The sequence below is a fragment of the Ceratotherium simum genome, chromosome 38 (assembly GCF_057802395.1).
Source record: "Ceratotherium simum simum isolate JZ-2026a chromosome 38, ASM5780239v1, whole genome shotgun sequence".
NCBI classification, from domain to species: domain Eukaryota; kingdom Metazoa; phylum Chordata; class Mammalia; order Perissodactyla; family Rhinocerotidae; genus Ceratotherium; species Ceratotherium simum.
The window spans coordinates 20,195,532-20,223,457 of record NC_141937.1 but is presented as its reverse complement, the minus strand read 5'-3'; the positions used below and the strand labels follow the sequence as shown (position 1 = coordinate 20,223,457).

Genomic DNA, 27,926 nt, shown 5'->3' with positions numbered 1-27,926 from the left:
AGATGATGTACATTTAATCAGAGAAGAATAAGCACATGAGGGTGTGTGAAGCTTCACGGCCATTGCTTGCTTGGCATTTGGACCCTCTGGGGATTCATCTCTCCCATAACAAAAAGAACAACTAGGAGCCAGAAAACTACGTCTGGTTCATAGCTACTTGAACCATTCTTCAATTCAGTCTCCTCTTCTGGAACATACGAACAATAATTCCCTTGCTGTTTTTTTTTTTTTTTGTACATTGTAAGAATCTGATGCAGTAACAGAATAAAAATATTTTATACATCAAGGAACAAAACGCAAAATAAGGTAGCATTACTGTGATTCTGATTAAACTTGATTTGATCTCAAAATGTAGGACTTGTGTTTTCTTTAGAGAAAATTAAATTTTATGCCAGTTTACGATTGTTGACTATTATAATGACTCATGATTAGAGTATATTTTAACTCAAAAATTTCCTAAAGAGTCAGAGGAGACAACAGAAGATTGGAAAATTGGAAAGGGTTGACCCTTTATAAAAATAACTGACTTCTGAACAATAAAATGAAAAGAGAGTGGTGACACAAACCTCTTGAGGATAAAAAACAGAAACAGAGAGAAAGGTAATGGTAAGAAGTCCTTCGCATTTAATACCAGGAGCAGGTGCGAGAGTTCTAGTGTTACACAACGACCAAGAAAAGGTAACATATATTTCCTACAAATACCTAATAGCTTATTTTTACACTGAATTGAGTGACAGTGTTCAGTCTCAGAAGTTTATTCTATGTCTGTACTAATAAAATCTGTTTCTTACTAGCACAGATTTTCATACTGCACTCAGAAACAACATTTCCTAATACAATAGATGGACTTCAATTAAGTTTGAATTAGGGGATTTTCCAGTTTATACAGAAAGTTGCTAATATGATACTTCCAGTTCCTCCTAGTCCTCAAAGACTTATTTAAAAAAAAAAAACTAAATTCCTCTTTTTCTCTTCTTGTCTATTATTATTTTAGTTGAAGCTGTGGTCCATTTGCCTCATCCTTTATTTTACGAGGCTTTAAAAATTAAAGCATTTTTAGGAAAATAATATCCCATTGACAATTGCATTACATCTGAAAACAACTTAATAAAGTATAAACACCCAAAGTATTAGAGCAAGATGGGATACTTAGTCTTTCATAATCAGACCAAGATGAGAAATTACACTTTCACAATAGCCATGACTTGGTACTGAATCATTAAATAATGTACTAAGATTTTCCCGGATGCTATCAGTTTCTGAAAGAATGGTCTATGTCAATTAATCGAAAAAGGATTCTTGAAGGGAAAAGATCTTTAAATATAAAACAAACGTATGCAAATACAACTCCCACAAGGGTTCTCAGCCAACTCACCACTGGCCCCCAACAGACACACACACTGTCCCTTCACCCTCACACAACCTGACGGGATGGCCCCTTCCACAGATGCTTCTGCGATCACTCCAGCCATGAGGTCGCTGTCTCCACCTAATCACTGAGTTTTGATAACAGATGATCTCAGTCTCATAGAATGAGTTCGTCTCTGCACCATTAATTTAAAAGCACAGGGAACAGTCAGGGGTACATAAGAACAAAACAACTCTGTTCTGGACAAGCAGTCAGAGTTCAGCGTGACACTCATCTTGAACCACATTCAAGACTGAAAAGGAAAAACAGAAGCTGAGACTCTGAAAAATTAGGATAATATTGCATCTTGGAAATAATTAGGCTCAATGAGATATGCCAATTATCTTCCTAAAAGTCTACTTAATTTTTAATTCCCATCTATTTTTGTCTGGGAGTTCTGAAAATTCACAAATTTTGCAGAAATGTAGGGAAAAGGAACCACAACGACTGGAAAGCACTTATTAAGAATAACTTTTCTTGTTAGGAGGGAGTGCAGAGAAACAAAAATTATAGCTCTGAATTTGTCTTGCTGCATACTGCTTTAAATCAGCCCGCATTATTGTTCCAAAAGCAACTTGTTTAAAATCCAGTAGAACTATTTTGAAGACACATTTTGAAAAAATAAAGCTATTAGGCTTCACTCTCTTACTCCTGTTTTAATATCTGCAAACTATCTCATTATTTTCTATATGCGTGCATATTTTGCACCATGGTATACCTAATATTTAGTACTATTTTGCTCCTTATTCTAAACCTTGTGTGTATTTCTACATTGAAATTGTAGTCATTTTGCCATAGTTCACAAAATTATTTTGTATTAATGGAATTTTAGGTGCTTCTTTGTTTTTTCTACCCTAGGTAGTATTAAATGAGCATCTTCACGTGCGAGCTTTGTTTCTATTAAATTATTCTCTTTGGTAAATCTACCAGTAATTAGTCAGAAGGTACAACATCATCTTCTTGGATGAATCCAGCATGGACTATTTTTAAAAATTAAACCTCTACATCTAATTTCAGTATAATAAATCCACTAATTATAAGAGAGATAAATCCTTTTTTAAAATCTACAAATATTCATTTAAATGGGAAGCATATAAGATAAACCGATAAACATTACTATATCATGCTTCTAAATAATTCATAATAAGAATATTTAAATTTGATTTAAAAGAATAGGGCATGGATACAATGAATTTTGAAATATTATAAAATTCAGTTAAAATCCCAGGCCAACTCATAATGCAGCTAAACCAAAATTAACAGCAGATTTAAATATCTCAAATCCACTTAATACTCTGGAGACTCAACCCAAGATTCTGCTAAGCTCTGAGCCTCAAAGGAGATGTGAAGAATATGAACGAGGAGCTGGGTGGAAGCTCTGGTCCCTCCTCCATCTCCTATGGAAAGAGGGAGGAAGGCAGGTTACAGCGGAGGATGAGGTGGAGCATAAACCGACCACAGGGACAGTGCAGTCTAGAAAAGGCAAGAAGAGGTCAACTTTACCATATTGGCCTTTCAGACATATTATTTTGTAAAGTTAAGGGCTGTTATGTTACCACTTTTTGGGAAGTTTGTCTTAGGCACTAAGTAATTTTGTGTATACATCAACAGGGCCAAAATGAATGAAATGCAGAATGAGCCAGCAGGGTCTGCAGCGCTCTGAATGATTCCAGCAAATCTGCTCTGGTAGGATAACTAAAATGCATGGTTGAGCTTGGTCTACTTTTTCACAGCATAGCTTCTCTGCCCTTCACATCAAACCTGTAGAGTGATGGATTATCCTAATCACAAACGTCTCCCTTTAAATAACGCACTTTAATTCACTCATATTGCAGAACCTACACTCTCTTGGGTTTGTACAGAATACAAAATTAAGGAAGAACACGACTCCTACCATTTAGATATTAATAACCAATGAGGAAGAAAATACAAACATTAATAATCACAAAACACAATATGGCAACAAAATACAGAATAAGCACAAATTTTTACAGAATTCCAAAGGAGAGATGGAGAAAAATTGAAAATAGTTTCCTGTTTAGAAAATAGTTTCCTGCTCCGTTTCTACCTTAAAATGCTACCCCAAAGGTGGGTGCATGGGTATATACATACATGAAAATTAAGGGAAAAAAACTACCCACCTCACCAGCCCCATTTTAAATGCTCCCTCCATGAAGAGGCATTTAACACAGGTCTTAAAATGGGGAAGCACTTTATTAGATAGCAAAGGAGGAGAAAGGAGTTTTAGGTTGAGAAAATGGTATGAAGAAAGACTTGGAGGCAGGGAAGTATATAGAATGTCAGACAGAAATATTTTTTCAGTGTGTTTATTTCTTAGATTATGTATAAGGAAACTTAGAAACAGCTTAGAAAATACTGGTTGAGGATACCCGATAAAGGGCCTTCAATGCCAACCCATAAAGGCAGCACTTAACTGCCAACTGAAAGCTCTTCAAGGTTCCTGAGCAAATTACACTTTAAGAAATGTTTATATGAAAGTGGTTTATTACTAGATTGCAAATGAAGACAGGAGACAACAGCATCAGTTTTCTATTATTACAAAAGTTGAGGCAAGAGGCAATAAGGGTCTGCATTCCATTGAAGAGCACTCAGAAAAACAAGAGATGCTTCCAGATTCAGCAACGGATTAGATCTCAGAGAGGTGTCGCCCAGGAGGAATCAAAGATACCTCTGAAATTTTGATTCTGGAGGGAAGAAAAATGATGATATTAGGGACACAGTGAGGCCAGAAAAAGAAGCTTAGATTGAAGAAGAGCTAAGATTGCTGCACGGAGGTCCAGGAAAAGCCCTCCTTCCAACCTGCACTTCATTGATTCCCCAGATTAACCTACTTAGGACTTTCTCTGTAAAATATACTGAATGACAAAGCAAGCTGAATATGCAAAGTTAACAGTCCTGTGAACAGCTGCTCCCATTAGCTGACTTTCCTTATTAGATTATGTTTGTTCACAGACTCTTTTTTTGTTAGTTGTACCTCACATTCCAGTTACAAAATTGATTATATTTTATGTGAACCAATAAAAATATCACAGTAAAAGGATATATGCGTCAAAGAAAACTTAGCCGAATGGTTAGGAAAGTTTTTTATAAAGGTAAACAAAAATAGCTGTGCAATTAGATATGGATAAAATGACCTTTAATGACTGGTGATAAAACTCTTAAAAATAAGGATTCTGGGTTCGGATCACTTCACAAGCAAGCCCTCTCCACAGTAAAGGAATCAAAATTAAAAATCACCGATGATGCGTTACGGGCATGACTTATGCAAGAGAGACAACACTGAGCTCCGATTAGCAGATGTATCTTCAAAGTAGAGAACTTAGCTCTCTACCAAATGATTGGCAAATCAATGTAAGCTTACATTTTAAGTTCAAATAAAATGGTAGGGATTCCTGGCTCCAGCCACAATGAATTAGCAAATATTGGAACTTCCCCTTCCATCATAAGCAACAATCTAAGTGCACAAAATATATATGAAGCAACGGTTTTCAGACACTGGGAGACGGACAGAACAAAGCTCTGATCCTTGAGAGAAAAGAAACACAGGAACTGAGCCCATGTTTCCAATGGGCAGCACTCTCCAAACCACTGCACAGGTCACTGGAACCCGACAGAGAGCAGGGGCCTTACCAGATGGAAGATCCATAAAACGTCCCCTACTCTATTATCATAGAGGCTTGGTTTCAAGGTACCACCAGTATCTTAACAATATATGAAGATTTTTATAAAAATAAAAGGTTATCCTATTCCATGGCTACAGCCAATGATATTATCACTATTAGCACAAGTTCTGCCCAGCAAAACATCTGCTAACTCAGCTTAACTTTAAACTTGCAGGAAACTCAGAAATGAGATCAGACTTGAAGACATAAAAGTTGAGCTTCACCTTTTGGTAATATTTATTGAAGTCTGGAATTATACTCCTTTCCCCCCTTTGGATTTACTGAATTACACATAGTGCTTCCTCAAAGTATCCATCCAGTAAGGATACACTCTCACTTTCATGAGATGTTGTTGTATAATCTGTGTGTCATCTGGGATCTTGATATTAACAGTTGATGATAATAGGTCCCATGATTTTGGTTCAGTCAATGGCCACGTTCTCATTACACCCTTCACAGGCAAATAGCGGCCTTTATCCATGGGGCCAGTCATAGCAGGTGCTTCTTCAGAAATGAGACCGTCTTGACTGCTGCTTTCAACCCACTATTTACCCACGTAAACCTCTCAAGTCGGTAACCAGGGCAGAACAAAAAACCCCTCAGAAACCACTCACCAGGTGCTGAGTCTGCTCTAGGTTGGAATTGTCAAGTGTTTGATTGAAATTTACTTTCTGGTTCATGCTTTATATTTGCTGAGCAATCAAATTTACAAAAAGATTTGTGGACTTTTTCACAAACACCATGCATTTGCGAAATGAGTACCAATTACTTGATAGTAAATTATAACCTGCTCTGTTAAGATAAACAGAAAGAAACATGTGCTTACAACAACGATAAAAAATGGCGTGAGTTTTCCTGGACTGCTCTTTTTCATCTTTATTTTTATTAATGGTAACAAGCCAAAAATACAATAAATCTCCCATAAGGTCTTAGTTAAAAAGCAAAACCCAATATGTGCATGAAAAATATAACTAATAGGAAAAAATGATATGCTGATCATTGCATGTATTTTTATTAAATGGAAGAAATCAATGCATGCTTACTGTTGGAAACATGAAGATATGATGAAAAAGGAAATATCTGAATCTGACGAACACAGAGATTGCTTTCTTGCTGTATTTCTTTTCATTTATTTTTTGTAAACTCAGACCATTTTTTTAAAAAATCATATTACTCATAGTTTAATGTTTGCTCTTTTCAATTGCATTTTAATCTTTATCCAATTTCACTAAACATTTGAAAAAATAAAGTTAGGGATATATGTACCATTTCATCATGTCAATATACCATAATTTATCAAATTCCCTATTGTCGGATATTTAGGTTGTCTTTAATATTTAACTGTTGAAACTGTCTCTGTAATAAAAATCCATATGTGTTGTTACCCACAGGCTCCTACTGGTCAAAGACTTTGCAAAAGCTTGATAGATACAAAACTTACTAGCTTTTCAAAAATGTCCTACTATTCTAATATATATTAAATTTACAGAAAGAGAAGAATGTAAAATAACAAATCAAATTCACAGGATCCTTTCTCAACTTACCGAAGAATTTCAAATAAAGCTGTGCCATATTCATCTCTTGAATAAATAAGAACTGAAGTTAATTTTTGATCAAATGACATCTGAGCTATGCAGCCAGAAAAACAGAAATCCACCATCCGGTGTAACCACTTCTAAGTACCACCTGACAGATTTTGCCAGAAACAGAATGCAAAAGATCAGACAAACAGATTTCACCAGGTGTATTAACTGTCTCTTCCCACCTGGAGCCCTCAAGGAATAAGGCGAAGTACACACTGAGAAGGTATTTCTTAGGGGAAAACAACAGCTTAGTGAAATTTTATTTCAGAGCCAGCATTTAACTCACATTACTGATTGATCAAGTTACTCAAAGTCAAGTTAGCAGAGCCATCGAGATCAAACCAACTTTTTCACTCTCATCATTAGTTAGATGCACTGAAAAATTCCTTGATGCCCTGGTATGTGCAGTTCAAGTTTAAATAAAATCCAACATAGGTTTAAATCTTTTAAAGTATGTTTTTCAAAAGCACATTTCTCTCTCAAACAACACAGGATTCAATTGTATTTTTAACCTGAAATAGCCCATAATATATTTCCTGATTTTATTTCTGACTAGGATCACTATAATTTAAAACACTCAGAAGGCACTATGGTCTTACTTTTGAAAAAATGCTAAGTTCTCCTTTAATAGGGAAAAGAAAATTACACATGTTCAATTTTATTATTAGATTTTAAATCTAATTTTGTGCTTCCATATGAATAACAAAATTAGTTTAGTTCATATATTCTCCCCTAAAAACTAAATGACTTCTAACCTACTTTAACAAATAGTTTAATGAACTATATGTTTTTCTAACCAAAACAATAAATTGTGACTTACAGCACTAAATTTTTATCTTATATATCTCTACTTCCCACAAATGGGAGTTTTAAATGTAAATTAGGCAAAAATTCCCAGTTCACGGTGTTTTCAAATATAATTATAACAAAAATAAAGGTTGTAAAGCCAGGCACACACAGTGGGCAGAGAATAAAGGTAAGCCTTTCAGTTTCACTTAAACCAACCACTGTGAAATAAATATCCTGTCTGACAGAAAACTTTAAGATATGAGGGGAATATTGAAAAGTACTCAAAAAGAAAGAAAGAGGAATACGAAACAGAACCAACTAGGCAAATCAGAATGTAAATCTGATTGAAATGAGAAAAAAAAGGAAGTAAGATAACTGCTAAGTCAGAGGCACCTAAAGGAACAATTTGAAGAACATGAAAAACTTTATGCAAAAAGGCACCTTCTAAAAGTTGGGTGTAAATAGACTAAATTCTAAATCATTAGTCACCTCATTTTGTGATGCAGTTTCATCCTAAAACAGACTCTACGAACAAAGTGTTTTCTTGTCCCCTTAATAACAAACAAACAAATCATTGCAGTGAATATGTCCCACCTACTTAAAAAATTTTCTTAAAAATAAGAAACCTTTGGAAAACTTCAGACTACAGGAGACTTCAGGGGCTCTTCAGAGCTTTAGAAAACCATAACATAATTGTTTACACACACACACCACAAATTGATACTCGTCAACGCATCTACAAAACGGAATCATCTATGTTTTAAGGGTGAGAAAGTAATAAATCCAAATGTAGACTACTCTTTCAAGACACTCTGGAAATGCAGTCAATGATAAATGAGAATGATGACCTAAAAGAACAAAGGGGTTGAGGGAAGGTGGGAAATTTTTGTTTGTTTGGAAAAGAAAAGACTTGAATACATTTGTGGGCTAAGCTGGGGAAGGTATAAACCGAGATAAGAAGCTCAAGATACAAGTGATGATGGGGAGAGCTGTGGAAAAGATCGCCAGAGGGGAGGAGGGCAAGGGCTGAAAGAATTTTAAGAAAGCAACCACTTTTTTCTACTTTCAACAAAAAGATTTTTTTTTTTTTAAAGTATACATTTTTGTAGCGATGAGATTAGTTTGGCACTAAAAAAAATGTGTTTCCACAAGAAGCTTAGCCCTTGCAGCAAGTGAAAATAAATAAACTATTCTGGTTCTTGTCCTCATTTAGAGTGACCACTTTTTCTTCTGCACAAATAATTATTGTGAAGTTTTATGAAATTTCCCCTCTTGAACAGCTGGTCTTCCACACAGAAGGGTTGACCCATTAGCTTTTAAAACTCAATGTAGTACCAAACGCTAAGCACAAATTTCTTCTCTTAAATAATTGAATATCTATGGCTAAATCCCAATTTTGCTTAGCAAAACCATTTTAATGTTTGCACTCTTTCAATATTTAATTGAGACCCTACCATTTGGCGGGCATTTGAGAGGGCATTACAAACTCAGGAGCTGTGACATTACACAAATGAAGGACTGTGGACTCTATCCCGGGGGGCAATGGGAATCTTCAAGGGAACTTAACTGGGGCAGTGGCATGACGCTAATTGTGGTTTAACAGAAACACTGGATGCGGGGAGATGAAACACTGGATGCAGGGAGATGACTCAGGGCTCGTACAATAATACCTGTGATGAGAGCCTTGGAGGCAGTAGTTATTATGAGAAAGAAAATATTTCTGATCTAAATCCAGCAATCCTTGGTCACAACTAAATATGGTTCTGAGCAAGAAAGAGAAGGCCTCCAGGGTGCCTGAAGTTCTATGAACATCTCCAGCTCTTCGATATGTATATCAATGCTGTTTTCCAATGAGCAAAAAGAAGGCTGTCATTTCTGAAGCAAAATGATATGACAGAGAAAAAGCATAAACTATAGATTCACCAAACAAAAAACGATTCTGCCACTGAGTCACCTATGACCCTAGGGCAGTTCTTAACCTCTTTTCTCTGCAGCATACATTTCTGATTGATTGCACATATCTTATTGAATTTTAGGTAGTGGCAAAATGTCTATCTCCCCTACTGGGCTGGACATCCTGCTGCAGCCTTGTCAGCATAGGCCCTGGAGTGACATCCTCCACAGTGTGGCCTCCCACTTACCTGTCTAACTTCACTCCTTACTCTCTTCTGCAGAAATTCTTTATTCTAGTAACAGGGAGTATTTATCCTGATGCAAAATCATTTTCAATGCAATCTTGGATCCACCCTCGCCCCTTTCTCCTCCTAGATCGCCATTCTCCATTCGCATATCTGTTTTCCATCGTCTTGCTTTCTGTTATCACCAGGGCTGATACTCAATGGGTACGAACCTCTCCCACGGCTGCAGCAGTTTCCATAGCTAGCCATCCAATCTGATTGCAGGGAAAGCTCTCCAAACGGTCAATGACAAAGCCATACAAATTTGTAAATATTTTTTTCACCACCCCTGCTAGAAGATGCAATTTTAGCATTACCTCCTCTATGGAAACTTTTCTGAGATCTCTTCTGTTATCCCTTGATGTCACCTTGCCATTCTATTAGATCACATATTATCTGGCTTCCTATTTATCTCAGGTCGGTCTCCCCATCAACACTAAAACTCCTTGACATTAAGGACTATGATTTAGCTCTGCATTGCCAGGACTTTGAAAAGAGCCTGATATATTTCTCACACACACACACACACACACACACGACATTCATATATTATGATGATATTATTATGACATAGCCCTTAGCTTTTAAATGCATCTAAGAATATCAATACTAAGTCTACATTCTCTGGAACTCCTTTAAGTATTACAGTGCTCTCACAATTGTTTAACTTACTTTAATAATATCGGGGGTTGGAGAAAGGTTCTGACTAAGGATACCTAATCTTTAGATCTGCTAGACTCACCCTGCTAAGAAAATCCAAAGTCACAGAAGGAGAGCTCGGAAAGCAATTTGAGTCATTTACTAGACACTTACTGAAAACCTCCTCTGTGGCGGCACAATCATGGCATCATGTTTGTAAACAGACGTCACCTTAAATATAAGAAATGGTTGCATGAAATAATGTTATATGTCAATTATATCTCAATTAAAAAAAAGAAATGGTTGCAAACTCAGAGAGAACTTTCTTCTGAAATACTTACTGAAAGAGGTAGCCCTTTCTAACATGTGTATGTGAGACATGTAAGCAAGTCAGATGACGACGAGTAAGGAAGCTCTTAACCAAACACTAACGAGAGTATCAGAGCTTACTGAACTGGAGGGAAGAAGTCCTATGTCAAGTTAGCAGGGTTCTGAGATGAGAACCACAAACCTCATTGTTTATTGAAATATTAGCGCTTCATCAATACTGTAACAATTTCATGGTCATGAAATTCCTACAGGTAACACATTTTCAGGTTACCATTCTAAAGGGAGATGAGGTTAGCAGTTGAAGTCAAAAGCTAATATTGACCTGTGAGGAGCCAGCCAGGAGACAATCTGTGTACACAGTCTGATTAAGAGAATTCAGGAAGAGGTGGGGGCCACATTCCACGATGCCTTAGTGTGTATACTCTGAGCTCATTCTCTCTAAAAAACCCAACACCGTGGCAAAATCTCTCTAAAAGTCTACCTTTTTTCCCCCATAGCATCATTAATGAGGATACTGAAATCACTATGACCAGAAAACTCTCATCCTGTGCCTTAAAATTCTGTCCAATAAAGCCAGTAATCCAGCAAACTGTTACTTATACCCAACAAGAGCCAGTATCAATTATATATATAATGCATATTTCTGTCCATATATTTAAGGAAAAAATAAATAAAGGAAGGAACTGTGGATGTGTTTAAAAGCAGTGGTTATTATTCCCATTCAGAGTATTTTTTTTCTGGTCTGTATTTTACTTTAACAATACTCTTCAATGTTTCGACCAGGTAAAGAATCTTCTAAAAAGATCCTTCTGTTTGGGGATTTGCAAAAAGTATGAGCTTTAGCTCATTCTTGGAGCTTTGCCCAGACAAATAGTAGTGATTAGTGTAATTTTATAATTAAAGAGAAGAAAAGATTCTGATTTTTAAGTGGGTTGGCACAATCCATCATCTGAACGCTAGTGAGAACACTTCCTCTCTTTTCTTTATCTAAATGAGCAGCACCAAGCTCGAAGAAGAATGTATTAGAGGGGGAGGCATCTTTTTTTGATTCATACCAGTTGATTTACTGAAGAAAATTTTGTAGTTTTTAAAAAAGTGTATCATTTCCAAACCACAAGTTTAAGATGAAGCTGGTTTAGAAATGACTGTAAACCAAGATATTTTGACATGAAATGCATCATAATTCAAACTATTTTCCTGAGAAAGGTGTTCATCTAAAAAGATTAATTGGCTGTAAATATTTTTAATGATTTTTTTTAAAAAAATCAAGATAACTAGTCTTAACCATAGAAATATGGTAGTAACATAGTCCCCATAGACTACTTTATTCCTCTCTGAGAGTTTTTCTTGGGTTTTTTTTTTTTTTTTTTTAGAAAATGGTTAAAAAGGATCATCTGAACTGGTGGTGGCCACCACCCATGTGCTGGCAAACGACCTTGTTTTCTTTTCAGGTGTTTAATCATCTTAGTTCAGTGGAAGGGAAAGGATGTTCATAATATTGTGACTTCACGCTCATTGTGGGATTAACATATTTTCTCATCTAACCTCCATTCTTTCCTCCTCTGCTGCCCCACCCTGTAAAATATATTTACTTATGAGATCTGGAATAAGTTTTTTCTCTCTCCCTTTGGTTCTTTTCCATTTTGTTCTTTTCCACATTCTTTACTTACTGAATACTGTGATATTGAAATCTTAGTAAGAATGGCACTGAAAAAAGCACATACTTGCTGAAAATAAAAGGAAAACTCCTTAAAAAATTATTCATTTCCAAGTGGCAGAAAATTTCGTACCTGCCAAAGTCTAGAGTTTCCTGGATTTATCTCATCCAAGAAAGTTACCTGCGCCATCTCTAGTTTAATATAAAAATTACCACTAAAATTGGAAGGAAATGCACACAGAAGAAACTTTTGAGGTAAAACAATTAAAACTACTTGCACATCAAAATCCAGGTTGGGGCCTGCCTGGTGGCACAGTGGTTAAGTGCGCACACTCTGCTGCGGCGGCCCGGGGTTCGCATCCTGGGTGCGGACTGACGCACCGCTTGTCAAGCCATGCTGTGGCGGCGTCCCATATAAAGAAAGGAAGATGGGCACGGATGCTAGCCCAGGGACAGTGTTCCTCAGCAAAAAGAGGAGGATTGGCATTGCATGCTAGCTCAGGGCTAATCTTCTTCATAAAAAAAAAAAAAAAACAGGTTGTATACTACACACATACCCAGTCTATGATTAAATTGTCACCTAAGGAGGCCTTCAAAGTTTTTAGCACAAATTCCTCTTCGATATTAAGATTCCTTCTTCATGTCCTGATTTCCAGTGATGAGGAATTTGAAGGACAAGAGGTTTTATGTTTTGGCAACCAATTACTAGGAGAGTCATACGGTACTTAGGGTATCAACTCCACCATCCTAGCTCTGTTCTTTGAGATGCTTAAGATAAGTCCACTATCACTTCCAAATGACCACTCTTCAAATATCTAAAGACCACTATCTTATTCTGACTGACTTTCCTACTCCAAAGTAGGTGTGCCATTTCTCTAATTTTCTTTCATTCAGCGGGATTTTTACTCTTTTCTAAAAAAAACTGTTACACAAAAGCCACAATGTTGTGGCTGACACAAGGACGTGAGTGCACAGCTGCAGCCCACCCCCACAGAGGCTTCACATAACAGACTGTAGACAGAGATGCTGTGATACATTCTCAGACTGCTGGAGACTCATCACCAGGCTGATCTGCCTGGTCTAGATACTCTCTTGTTTATGAATTCTCTGTAAATGATGACAACCATGCCTGGAGATGAGTATGATCCAACTAGTAGAGAGTAGGACTCTTTGCTGACATCCCCTTCTTCCTAATATGGGGTCAGTTTCATCAGTGGCCCCATGACACTGTTTAGTCACTTGAAATTGCCACTGTGGTGATAAGTCACCTCCATTCCACAATTATGTAATTGACTTTATGACCCTAGTGTAGGATTCCATATTTACCTACATCAAATTCAGATCATCTCAAAGATATACGAAGGAAATTATCTGAGAAGATGCCTCAAAGAAAGTTTTGCACGCAAACTTCCTAGGGTTTGTTGATTCAAACTGGCTCTTCTCATCTGAAGCACAGAACGGAAAACAGCCCTTTAGCTGAAACCTTTAGACGGTAATCTGGAGCCTTTGACCCTGATTGAAAAAAAAACCCTAAACATTTATCATCATATAATTTTCTGTAGTCACTTAATCATTATTCTGGCTCTTTCTTCACATGATAAGAATCATTCGCACAATTAGAGCCTAATTTTTGACTGTCTGGATACATTTATTTAGTAATTTTAAGGGCATATTAAGACTAAAATGGCTAAAAAACTGGCAGATTTATAAAAGATTTTATTATTTTTTTATTTGTTATTTTAATATTTATTATTTTATTTTATTTATTTTAATAAATAAATATTTTTATTATTTATTTTATTTATTTATTATTTAAAGATTTATTATTTTTTATGCATTTGAAAGCCTTTTGATCAACTATTAAAATATGTATAAAGTGATAAGTCTAACACTTAAATGCAGATTGCAACGTAATTGATACTGCAAAATAATTGCTCATTCTATGATCATGAGAAAAATTAACACACAAACAAAAAAAAGGCACAAGATTCCTTTTGCCCAATCACCCGTCTTCCAGAACTGTGTTGTGCTCTGGGCTAGACAGCACACAATTCAGGCCAGATTGTACTTTCAGACACATTTCCCCTTTTAGCTGTTGATGTATCATAGACATCAGAATAACAGTGAGCTTTGAAATAATCTGCTGATATCATCGATTTTCAGGGGAGAAGGGAGGCTCCTCCCTCCGTGCTCATGACTAAGGCTATCTGTGTGGAAACAGCCTCCTGGTTGCTTAGGAATTCATTGCCTCTTGATGTTTGCTTCCCACTTACTCGAAGGCATAACCTCTGTCTGCTTGAGATATCATCATCCATCTTCAGAGTCATGGAGAGTCGTGCCACATAAAAAGAGGTTACTATTTGAAACACCTTTTAGAGATTCTTATCAAGGGAAGAACGACCAGAAGTAACAGTTACGTGGCTAACAGAAAATTATTCATACACTTCAACAGTCTCTCTGGCCATTTTTTTAATGTGGCTTAAAAAAAAGAATTTTATCAGGTTTTTTTGCTTTTCCAAATTACTAAAGTAACATACGCCCACTGTAACAAGGCAAACAATTCAGAGTTGTATAAAGTTCCAATGCCTTCCCACTTCTTGCTTCAACCTATGCCTCTGAGATGACCCATTTTAAAGCCTGGTGTGAATTATTCCGTGTTTTATTAATATGTTTATACAGCCTTACATAAACATATATATATACATTATACATTCCAGTTTTGTAATACAACCTATTACAAATCTGGGATAATCTTATATTGTTCTGCAATTAGCTTTATAATTTAACATTATTATCATGGACATTTTTCCAAGCAATATACACACTTTGGCCACACTGTTTTGAATGGCTGATGGTATTTCATGATATGAATGTAAAATAATCTCTTTGCCATTCCCCTGGTGATGAACAATTAGAGTCTTTACCAACTGTTTGCTATTCCAATGTTACAGTTAACAGACTAGTGCATATTTCTCTGTATATTTATTATGTTTTTTATTTCTATGGGATAGATACCTATATGTGGGAGGAATACGTCAAAGAGGATACACATTCTTAATTTTTAAAAATGTTGCCCAATTACTCTCCCAAAAGACAGAGCCAACGGTGTTGGTACGTGCCCCAACACCTTTGATAATACTGAATGTTATCAACTTGTCTAAATATTGTCAAGTTTTGTCGTTAGTGCCACAGAGTCAATTACAACTCCTAGTGACCCTATGTCCAGTAGAGCAGAACCCACCCGGTCTTTCTGAGCCATCCTCTCACCTTTCAGCGCTCTATCAGACAACGCTCCCCTGCTATTCACAAGGTTTTCATACCCAATTCTTTCGGAAGTGGGTGACCAGGTCCTTGTTCCTAGTCTGTCTAGTCTAGAAGCTCCACTGAAACCCGTCCACCATGGGTGACCCTGCTGGTATTTGAAATCCTGGTGGCACAGCCTTCAGCATCACAGCAACACGCAACTGTCACAGTACAATAACAACCAACAGACCGGTGGTGTGGTTCCCTAACCAGAAAATGAAACCCAGACCGCGGCGGTGAGAGTACCGAATCTTAACCACTAGACCACCAGGGCTGGCTATTGTCAAGCTAGTGGGTAAAAAACAATCACGTTTTGTAATTTGCACTTCTATGGGCCCAATTTAACTATTCAGCTGTTATTCTGTTGTACTTCTTATTAAAAATTATATTTATCACTTGTCAAGAGACAATGAGTTCTTTTTCTATGTCACTTTTTAAAATCTTGAGGGGCACAAACCTTGTATACTATTTGCTTTGTAAACGCTCCACGAAACTACAAGTGTTAACTTACCTACTAGGAGACTTAACATTGCAATTCCATTATATGAATTCAACTATGGATGTTCTCCGAATTAAACTATAAGATTCTAATTTTTAATCACCTGAACTAAGTGCCAATCTTAGCAACAAAAAGAGGTTTTGCCAAGCCTCCAAGCTAGCTGTCTCAGTCAAATTAACAAAACAGTAACAATCAAGAGAGTAACCAAAACTATACAGATTATCACTAAAGGGTAATGTGACAATGACAATGGAGGTCCTTTGAATGGGGGGATAGCAAGGCTTATTTGAGGTAATAATTAAGATCTGAGTGTTAAAAAAGAACCAAGCGTGTGCAGATTGGGAAGAAGAGGGCACTAGAAGGCATCGTTAAAAAATAGAAAGGCCAGGGGCCAGCCGGGTGGCACAGCGGTTGGGTGCACGAGTTCCTCTGTGGCGGCCCAGGGCTCCCGGGTTCAGATCCCGGGCATGCAGGGACACAGTGCTTGTCAAGTCATGCTGTGGCAGCATCCCATATAAAGTAGAGGAAGATGGACACAGATGTTAGCCCAGGGCCAGTCTTCCGCAGCAAAAAGAAGGAAGATTGGCATCGGATGTTAGCTCAGGGCTGATCTTCCTCACCCAAAAAAAAAAAACAGAAAAGCCAAAGTGTCTAGAAAATCGTGAGGGTGGAGAGACTGGCCGGGTAGTAGGTTGGCTTGTACTGATTGCGAGGGCAGTAGATTTGGCGATAGGAGGTAGGAATCAAGAGGCTGCCCATGTGAAGTTTGAGGTCTATTATATATCCAAGTGCAGATGAGAATAATGAACCCAAGAGGTGACTCCAGGGTCCAGGAGGGAGCCAGGGCTGATGATATGGATTTAGGAGACACTGGCAACAAGATGTCATTTAAAGCCACTGGATTCGATAAGATCATCTCGGGGTCATCCAGAGAAGCAAAAGAAGTCAAAGAGTGTATATATGGAGAGATAACATCACAGGTAAGCACTAATTGGTCTTCAAAAATATATGGAATTACGCTACGATTTAAAGATAGGACTTTGAAAACTTAGATCTATCTAAAGTTTTAATATGCATTATTTTAAGGAACTCTATACTGAGTTATCTAATAAGGCAAAAATTTTATATTAAAATGCCAATAACAATCCCTACAGCATTTTTGTGACTTCAGATATTCATGAGTCAGGTGGTGGCATTTTAAGTGAGTCATGGTTACAGACATATAGATACAAAATGTTCTGGCTCAATGAGTAAACAGATAAGCATCTGTCACAAAGCCTTACATGATACACGGCAAGTGTTGGGTAGTGAAAGAATTTTTTTTTTTTTTTGTGAAGAAGATCAGCCCTGAGCTAACATCCGATGCCAAGCCTCCTCTTTTTGCCGAGGAAGATTGGCCCTGGGCTAACATCCGCGCCCATCTTCCTCTACTTTATATGGGACGCAGCCACAGCACGGCTTGACAGGCCGTCTGTCGGTGTGCACCCGGGACCCGAACCTGCGAACCCTGGGCCACGGAAGCGGAGCACACGCACTTAACCGCTGCGCCACCGGGCTGGCTCGTGAAAGACTTTTTTTAAAAAGACTTCTTGTGTGAGACAGTAACTTAAAAACAACTGTAAATACTCTGACTCCCATGACCTTAAGAACAAGGGCCTCCTTAAATTTTGTACCCTAGGTGTTTCTCTTGTCTCGCCCTAGTCCCAGCCCAGTTGACTCCTTTTAATTGGTCTAAAAACATGCATTTCATTTCATTTATTCAAATGATTAAAATAACGAATGTGCATATATCAATTAAAATGTTGACATTGAAAATAAAAAGTCCCAATTTAAGGTTTGAAGAAGTCTTAAACATTTACAAAGACCATGACCCAACAAAAATGAAAGCAAATAGACCTCAACTAATTTTAATCTCATAATTTATCTTACATCAGGTAATTAGTTCTTGGAGGATCTCTTTTGAAAGGTAAGAAATAGTTCAGCACTGTACATCATAAAAATACAATGTATATGTAATTTTCAGATCTCTTTACAAGTCTGTTTCCTCTTTCTGGCAATGAAAGTAACATAAAGAGTGACTTCATAATGAAATTGAAACAAATACATAAAAATATTCACTCAAAGATCAGTTTTGTTTTGAAGTCATTAAACAAGTGCCAGGGATTTTCCAAGCAACTACCTGAAACTCTTAAAATATTTGTTGGCTTGGGAAAAACTATTTACATATTAAATACAAGTTGTATTTCTTTATCCATGAATAAGCAATTTTAGCAAACTATTTCCATGATTTGTTAAATGTATTATTTATAATAACATACAGATATATTATAAATCTGCAATTTATAAAATCTTAAATAAATCCCAAGTAATAAGTACATAAGACTTCATGAGTAATGATTTTATTCTAAAAGAAAATATAATAAACTGAATAAATACAGCAATAAAAAAAGACTAAAACAAAATGGACTTAAGAGAAATTCAGTTTGCTCAGTAACAAAAGCAGATAATGAAGAAACAGTTTACTTTTTAAACATCATTCACATTCCTCGGTTCTGACTGGCTTATTCATTTAATTAGCTGTGTATAGAAAATTTAGCTTTCAACAATGGTTAAAAGAATCTTGTTCCAAAGTTTAGAAAAAAAATTGTAATTACAAAAATTAGGTATTTTAATTCCCAACATAATACAATTGAAGTTAATTTTTTTATACCAAGTCAACTAAATAAACTTCCTGGTCTAAACACTTAATTTCAAATTCCTCTCTTATACTGCAACGTGGTAATAAAATCAAAATAAAAAAAACAGTAAAGTCTAAACTTTACTTTCCATAAATAAATAACTATTTGAAAACTTGAAAAGAGAGAGAATGAAGTACTGTATATTTATTCAATAGTAGAAGAAACAGCTAGCACGTTTTTAATGTCAAATATGTAGCTATCTCATCATTCAGTATGGGCTAGATAAATAAATAAAACCAAAAGAAATGCCACAAAGATTAAAGAAATATACTCATTAGAAAATAAAACAATGATCAAAGTAACACTATTCACACAGAATTCAAGAGGAACGAGAGGCCATGAACAGAAAAAGCCTGAAAGGACAGAAAAAGAAAAAAAATGACAAAAAATAAAGTTAGGGTTCCTTAAATAAGTAGCACACTTATCCTGAAGGCAAGGGAATCATTATTAAATTCGTAGTTTGAAAGAGCGAGTCTTACTCACCTGAGCGAGAAACACAGACAATATAAAAAGCAAATAAGAACAAAAGAGAACTTGGCTTCCACTTCCAATGACAGCTCCACATTCGACCTGAGAGAAACATCCTGCAGTGGAAAAAAGCAACAATCAGGACACTGACATTCAATAAAGCATCAGAACAATACAGGTGACAGTTTCCAGCAGGGACCGAAAAATAGGAACCTTCAGTCTTGCTTCCAAATAAAGAAGGAACCTTAAAGATGATAAATTAACTATCTCCTTTAAGCTAAATAGGCAAAAGAAAAAAATCCATGTATTTTATTTGCCACCTGGCGGCACCTTCCTATCAGAGACGATGTAATAAGTGATCTCTGCCTGAAGATGGGGAAATATTCAGATAATTCAAGAAAAAAGTCATTTATTAAAAACTAAAGCCATTTCAGCTTCAGCCTCCAGCCTCCCAGTTACAGGCGCACCTGGGTAGCAAGAGGATGTTTATATCAACTCCCCTGTAATCTCCCAGAAATTTAGACCTAAAGGAAATGTTTTCATTTGATAACTTTTGCTGCTTTACAAATGGAAATATTTAAAACAAAAATAAATTGCCCAACTTCTTTTCTTGAAAATGAAGCACTGAAGCATTAACATCCAAAAAGAATAACTCCTTTATATATAGCAATAGCTGTCAATGTTTTTAAATAGCTAGTAAACACTAAGTATTATAGAAACTAGCAAATGACATTAGATGAAAGAGTGGTGTTTTGAGAACTCTCAAGTCATCCTCTGTACAATGGTCTCATCTTTAAACTCAAAATTATACTTAATAACAATTTAGACAGGAACATCCATATTATCTTGGCTTGAAACAGTGGTATGATACCTTTCATTGACTCAGCCCCATCAAAAGAGGCAAATCAGTGAAGGGGACATCAAGTATAACAGTCAGTCACCAAAATGGACTGGCAAAGCAGGAGAGTCACGAGGCAGGAAGATTGTTAAGCAGCAGTAAGAACTCACCAGATCTTAAAATCCCCAAAGGGAGTTACCTCGGCCATAAGTGGTAATTGAGAGTCACTTTATTTCTAAAAAGAGGCACAACTAAATAAGATACTTCAGAGTCGTAGTAGTATTTTCTTTACCTGAAGGTTGCTAATCTGGAGTAAAACGTATTACTAAATAGAAAACCAGAAGAGTGGGAAGAGAAATATCCAAATAAGCAAAAAAAGACATCAAATGATTCTTGAACTGGCTTCAACCCTGCATTTTCAATCTTTTACTGTTAGAGTCTTTCACTGTTAGAGACCATCTAAGAAGCAAAGAGAACTCGAGAGTCAGCCAGACCAGCGTTTGCTGCTTACAAACTATGCAACCCTTGGGAAATTGTTACTCAACCCCCTGTGCCTCCTCTTTCTCACCTGTAACATAGAAATAGCAACAGTACCTAGTCCACCGAGGTGCCAGATGATTAAATCAGATCATGTCTTTTAAGAACAGTGTCTGACACTCAGCAAGCACTCACCAAATATTAGCTATTACTATTATAACTGTCATCCCGGGCACTCTAACGTAAGCGTGGTTATTCTGTCCACAGTGAAATCAAAAGAAAAGACTTAAATAAGAATAGATAATAGGACTAATCTCATAAGCCAACACCAATCAATTGACTTGGTGGCTACTTTTGGGAACAGAAATGAAATGTCTTCCATGAATATAGAAATTTCGAGTAGTATGTGACACTCATGCCAGGTTTTTATATTCACCAAACTAGAAGTTCCAGCATCATGCAGCTCCTAAAGGAAATTCTAAACTAGAAAATGGTTAAGATCTGAAGAGTATTTTTTGTATGGAAATACTCTTGTATTTCAATGTTTTCAAATACATCCATCAAAATATTTGAAATTAAGAGCAGTGTTACCGCTTATGAGATGATGTTATAGTAACTCATAATAATAATAATATAGTAATAATGGATGTGAACTCTGGAACAGCACAGAGTTACGTCCTGGTGCCTCGATTTACTGTGTGGTTTTGGGGGCAAGTACTTAAACTCTGAGACTATTTCCTCTTCTGTAAATAGGATATTATCCACCAAAAAGAACTGGCGATAACATTGCACGGCACTTAGGGCTTTAAAAAAGGTAGATGATAAACCTCTGTCACACGGAACGTTCACTCATCTGGAAGAATGAGTCCATTTCCCATTGATGCTGGATGAATGAGGTGTTCCCCTTTCACGCTGGGGAGGAATGAGTATGCTTCTAAGACACAAACACGACTACACATCCAAAGAAGTTTAGAGCTCCAAAGATGAAGTCTAACCTCCTCATTCCACAGAGGAGGAAACTGAGGCCCAGAGAAATAATGGGGCAGACCAATCACACCTGGCCGCCAGTCTTACAGATATTAACAGAAGGGTGGCTCAGACCAACAGAACTTCCAGATTCTTCATCTTTGTGGGACATGACAATTCTCCTTTATCAATACGTGAATAACGGCCCCCTCTTAAGTTCACACGCTCTCCAAACAATACCCAGGGAATCAGGTTCATCAGCTTGGCAACATTCACAGTTTCTTTTAGGTGCTCACGCTACTTTCTTCTGCTATAAAAGGTTCCGACATGTAGGGATTCCATCTCCAGTGCTGAAGCTGTTTTACAAAAGTGACCTACAATCGCATCAGACGGTAGCGCTCATGACTACCAAGGGCTTGATGCATTCCAGTTCTCAAGACTGCATCACTTCGCACAGAGAAGGAGCCCAGGACGGGGCAAGCACTTGTACCGAAACATAAACCATATGACACGCCAGCTTTCGTCCACTTTACTGTTTACTGAAGAACAGAAACAAATAATTTAAGAATGGAACAGAGGAAGGAAAGCACTGTCTGTCTTCTCAGGGGATCACTTGGCAAAGACACATCCCTGAGACTTAAAACAACTTTCTCACAAGAACGGAAAATCCCGAACAGGGTTACTAAGATTCCAAATGGGAACTATGGAAAACTTAATACAATCTATGTCACTTGGGTTGTGGCCTCAAAGTTCTAGAGAAGAGACCAAGAACATTTTTAAGTAAACAAGTCACAGACTTCTATAACCTGAAAAGAATCTAAAAATTACGCAAGAAAACCTATCGTTTCACAGGTGAAAAAAACTACGACGCTCAATGACTTGCGCAAGGTCACATAATCAATGGTGGCAGAGCCAAAAGACACCCTGTGTCACCAGGCTTCCAAGTCGCCTGTCCTTTCTGAGAACCAAGCTAGCTCTATTGCATACCTACTTTCCTTTTCGATCTGTATAGGCTACAAAATACAACATGCTCGAGTCCTGTCTGAGGAAGCTTTAGAACAATTCCCTTTCATAGGAATTGTTTTAAACGTAGGTATGACCTCTTATGGATGTGATTTAATTCAAATGTATCACCGAAATAATCCAAAAAACCTACCATCTTCCATCTCTTTACTCCTACTGGCGCCCCTAAATGTCACAATTTAAAGAGAAATTAGTGAAGAAATTTTGAAATTAGTGGAGAAATTGACACAGTAGCAATTCTATTAATACCAGCAATAGTCAGAATTAGCTTCATTCTTCATATCCCAACTGTATTTCTACGGCAAATCTTTTCATACAGGGGTTTGAGGAGTGGCACAAAGAATACCTTAATTCTTCCAGAGTGAAAAGATTGGTAACCTGGTTTATTCAAGTCTGCTTATAATTGTATTTCTTCTTCTGGTTAAAGATCATGTTCCTGAGCCTGTGCAATGAATAAAAAAAGAAAGTGCTATTCTATTTCTGAAGTTAAGTTTTTCTATTGAGTTGAGTTCGCCCCTGCTTCAAAAAGGCAGAAAGGTTCACTCTTCAAATCTGCACAAATCTGGGCCTTTACTTGAGCTGTAACATGCATAACTGGCTTGTACCACAAGTGAAATTAAAAGGCAACCTTGAGAAACACACAGACACACGAAGCACATGTAAAACTGGGGAAATCTGAAAAAGAGAGGTGAATTGTATCAATATCCTGGTTGTAATATTGTACTACCATTTTGCAAAATGTTACCATTGGGAGAAACTGGGTAAAAGGTATGTGGGATCTCTCTGGATTACTTCTTAGAACTTCATGTGACTCTACAAAGATCTCAAGAAAAATTTCAATTAAAAAGTAAACCCTGAAGCCCTGATGTATGTAACTCACATTCAGAAGGTTCTGGAAAAAAATTGTGTGTGTGTGTGTGTGTACAGAGAGTGGAGGTGGAGGGAGGAAGAAAGAAAATAATAAAATAAATAGGGTCAATATTTACAACAAGTGATTTTGCATAAAGAGTATACACGTATTCTTTGTAGTATTCTTGCAACTTTTCTGTAGGTTTAAAATTATTCCTAAAGTTAAATACACACAAACACATTTACACTGAAGTGTATCAATGTTTATCTCATGACACTCTCATCACACACTTGTGTGTCACTTAAAGAGGGATTATGTTCTGAGAAATGCGTCCTTAGGCAATTTCGTCGTCATTCGAACATCATAGAGTGTACTTACACAAACCTAGATGGTATAGCCAACCACACACCTAGGCTATATGCTGCTAATCTAATGGGACCACCATCGTATATGTGGTTTCTCATTGACCAAAACATCTTGCTATGTGGCACATGACTGTATTGAGTATTGTTGCTTTAATCATTACCAGTTTGACAGAAATGGTGTCTCCTTTGTATTTCCTTTCTTTGGATTGGCATGTTCAAGTTATTTGTATAGTTTTCTGTTACAATGTAAATATTTTTTTTTTACTGATTTGTGATTTTTTTAATCAGTTCTATACTAAATATGTTCAGCCTTTGTTAGATTTGCTACAAATGTTTTAAATACAGTAATCTTGAAGTTTTCCTTAAGGCATTCCAAATAATTCCATCCCGAGTAATGAATATAAGGGAAACTAAGATAATACTCAGGTAGCCACGCTCAAGTTTTATTGGCATTTTTTGTTACTATTGAAATGTCTTTTTAAATGTTATTACTCCAGTCACTCAGTATGCATCTTAATGTCATCCAATGTAGATGATGTAATAATGTCACCCAATTAGAAATGAAAGTGGAAAGATAGAGTTTTTGCCCAAGCATGCCACACACATTGAACAAAGTCTTTTTCTATTTAGTCTAAAGTCTAAATTGTCTCTAGAAACTTTTAATCATCTCATCGGAAATGTAAACTCTGTAAGATACGGGCAGTTAGAAAAATGGTCAAGTTTAAGGAAGCGGTTGTCAGTTTATTTTTAATATATAAACTGATTCTCTTTCAAATCATTATTTCCAGAAATCAGAGTGACGTGTCCAGTTAGGCAGTAAAACTACAAGCTTCTAATATTTCCCATAAGCCAAGAGACAATAGCCTCATTCACCATTCACATTGGAAAAGCACAATGTCATGTAATTTATATAAGCCATAAATGGAACAGTGGCTTCATGCAGCCTGAGACCAATTAATGCAAGTCTTGCTAAATCTATTAAATTTCTTAGGGTATAAAAAATATGCAGTCACTACAACTCCAAAATATATTTACAAAGTCCGTAATTTCAGAACTTGAGCGTAACAATATATAAATACTCTTTCTCCACAAAAAGTAGGCAGAAAATATACTTATGTAGCGTGTGTACTTGAACCTACTAAAATTTAAGATAATATAGTTTATGTTCCCCATGGTAACATTTTTCAAGAAGATAGTAGGAATATTTACCTTGGAAAGATTGGCATTATTTATATACATTCTAACATACTAATATCTAAAAAGAATCAGATCGTCTTAAACCATTCCACATAAATTATAAACAGCAAAATGGAAAAAAAATGGTTATAATCTAGCAAGAAATGGAAAAACTTTCAGTCAAAATAGTCCAATAAAGAAACTCAAATCAGGGTACTAAACTATATTTTATATGATTAAACATTCATGCTTTTACTCTGTAATGACGTAAGATTTTTTAATCACGTGGAATTCAAATGGACTATATAACTTAATTCCATAATCAGGAAATTTTTACCTTACCTGTTGATCAGTTTCACATCTTTTATTTTAAAAACTGGTATCCACACTTTGCGTGTGTGTGTAATGTGCTTTTTTTTCCCCACAAGATCTACCTAGGAAAGCTGAAAGGAAGCTAGACAAACATCTGCTGTTAAAAACCCTACTATATTTTCAGGAAAAACTGAAGTTTAAAACAAACTCACATTCATTCAAAATGTGTCCCCTGTATGTGAGCACAAGTCTTATACCAGACAGTTGGCTGTAGCCCAAAATAAATTCTTTCAGGTTATATCTCAAAGACTCCACTGGCATAAATAAAACTTTAAAACTCACAGGTGTGGAATTACTTCACATGCAGCTTTAATAAAAATAAGTGGTTCTTTTCTAATTAGACTGCTCACCACTAGGAACAGAGCTGCGGGACGCTAGGCTTGTGGCCACTACTTTTTTTCCTGTTTTAAAAATGTGTGCTGGGTGGGGAGGGGACAGACAGCGCAAGGAAGGGAAGGACAGGGCCTGAGGGGCATGTTTTTCCCAGGTAATAAACTGAAAAAGGAAATTTAAGTGGAAATAAATAAGCTTCTAATAGTTGGGGAGGGAGGGTGTATCTCCATTTCTAGAAACTCTTGTGTATTAGTGGAAGGGAGCAAAATGTCTATCAGGGTACCTGCCCAAGAGTAAATAAAACACCAGAGGGAAAATTACATATTACAAGAAAAAGTAAATTCGGAGTTAGCCGCAAAAATATGCTTGGCCTTCTTGAGAACAACCTTCCTTTTTTCCATTCTGGAAGGCCAAGCGGTGCACGGTGGCCCTTTTCGCGGGGTCGCTCCAAGGCACCTCACCACTTAGATGACAAGTCCACAGAAGCAAAACCTATTAGGTTTCTCTAACCATTTCATCGCCCTATAGCCTCCCGCTTCTAATTCTATAGAATTCTGTAGAAGTCACTTCACGGATCCAACCTATCACGAAAATGACATATTCCTTAACTACTTTATAATGTGCAAAGTACAACCAAGAACCTTTTCTGCGTGCTTTTTCTTTTTAACCATATTCAAATAACCCAAAGATCCAAGAATAACTTCTACAGTCAAGGGTGACAATGTGTCAAGTCAACATTTCTCAGCATACCAGTACCTTCCAAGCCCCCGGTGTTGATCCAGGAGCGCGCTTTCTTGGCAGGGCAAGGCTCCTGGATGGAGGCGCCTTTGCCTGTTACTCCTTGTTGAATTTGAATCGAAAACACGTTTTCCCCATTCTTGAAGTTCTGCCCTTCTTATTATGCTTTACACCGCCCAAATGTGAGGTTTACCTCTCGCTGGAAAAAAGTAAGCCGCACACACATGTCACAACTCCATGTGGCAATACCAGCTGGCTCCTCAATGCCTCGGGGAGCAAACCGAAGACAAACCGGTTTATTCAATCGATGCAGTTGAAGGCCTTACAAAATCATTTAGTTGAGGGTGGGGGGGGTGATGGGGGGGAATACAGGTAAAGGTGTGAAGGAATTCTGAGCTGTGAGACTTACATGTTGGCATTACTGCGCAGAGGTCCTCAGGGGCCGCACGATCATTCTCCACCGTCTTTCCCGGCTCTGCTGCTCCCAGCTCCCCAAGGGAGATCCCGGCGAGGGCCGAGCGCGGCGGACCTGCCTTCACGCTCTTTCTGGAGAGTTCATCAGGGCTTCCCGGAGCCGCTCCCCGCCCGCGCTCGGGGCGGCGCAAGGTGGAGGGCCGGCGCGGCGGAGTTCAAGTGCGGATCCGATCCGGGCGCAGGTTCCTCCTTGCAGAGAAGTTGAAGAAGTTAGGGCGGGACGATCGAGGCAGCCGGGGCGCCCTCTGCGCTGGCGCCGGGCGCTCTGGGCGCGCGGGGTGGGTGGGCGCAGGGGTCCGACTCGGCAGGTCCTCGCCCCGCGGGCGCGAGGCCGCACGTGGTCGCCCTTTGTGGCTCCCGTCCCCCCCGCGCGCAGGCTGCCCGGGCGCCCGTCCCTCCGCCCGCGCTTCCGGCGCGAGGCTTGGCCCGAGCTGGGGGCTCAGGTGCGGCCGGCCCGGCGGCGCGCGGCGTCTGGCCCGGCCCCGGGGCGGCCCCAGTCCCGGCCTCCGAGGGCGCAGCCGCCCCACCCAGGATGGCCGGCCGGGGCAGAAAGGGAGCAGTCTGGCTGCGGGGCGGGAGGGCGCCGCGCGGACGGCAGCGAGCACAGCCTCGAGGGGGCCGGGTGGGAGTGGGAGACGGCAGCCGCGCCGGGCTCAGCTCCCGGGCGGGGAGGGGACGGGGCAGACCGGTGGTCACCCGAAAGCCAGCAGCCCCGAATCCAGGAGACCCTCCCTCCGCGCCAGAAACCGGCAGCTCGCAATGCAGGCGGTGATGTGGGCATCCCCTCCCCGCCCGCCGGGATCCCGCGCCCCCAGCCCCCCGAGTGCGCGCGGGACCCCTGCGCCACGTTCTGCGTTCTTCTCCTTCCTTTTCACTCATCTCTCTCTCTCTGTCTAGCTCTCTCTCCTCTTCCTTCTTTTGTTCTTTCTTTTTTTTTTCTCTAATAATCAAAGTGAAGGGAGAGTTCCTCTGTCTTTAGAGCACACTCAGCCACCCCATACCATCAGCGCCTCTCTTGGTCTCTGCAGGGCTGGAGGGGG

At 38.2% G+C, this 27,926-nt stretch overlaps 1 protein-coding gene across 4 annotated transcripts in view; it reads right to left on the bottom strand.

The window, feature by feature from the left end:
- ADGRG6 (adhesion G protein-coupled receptor G6) overlaps positions 1–27,573 on the bottom strand; it is a 132,061-nt gene extending 104,488 nt beyond the window's left edge. For 2 of the 4 annotated variants that reach the window (XM_014796516.2, XM_087425166.1), the window contains exons 1-2: positions 26,822–27,571; positions 19,290–19,390 (exon numbers count right to left, since the gene is read on the bottom strand). In XM_014796516.2, coding sequence (XP_014652002.1) covers positions 19,290–19,390; positions 26,822–26,823 — 103 coding nt within the window. In that variant the 5' untranslated portion in view covers positions 26,824–27,571. Of the gene's footprint in view, positions 1–19,289; positions 19,391–26,430; positions 26,639–26,821 lie in introns of those variants that run through there. The other 2 variants (XM_087425167.1, XM_087425165.1) reach the window with 2 other exon arrangements.
- Positions 27,574–27,926: the final 353 nt, after the last annotated feature.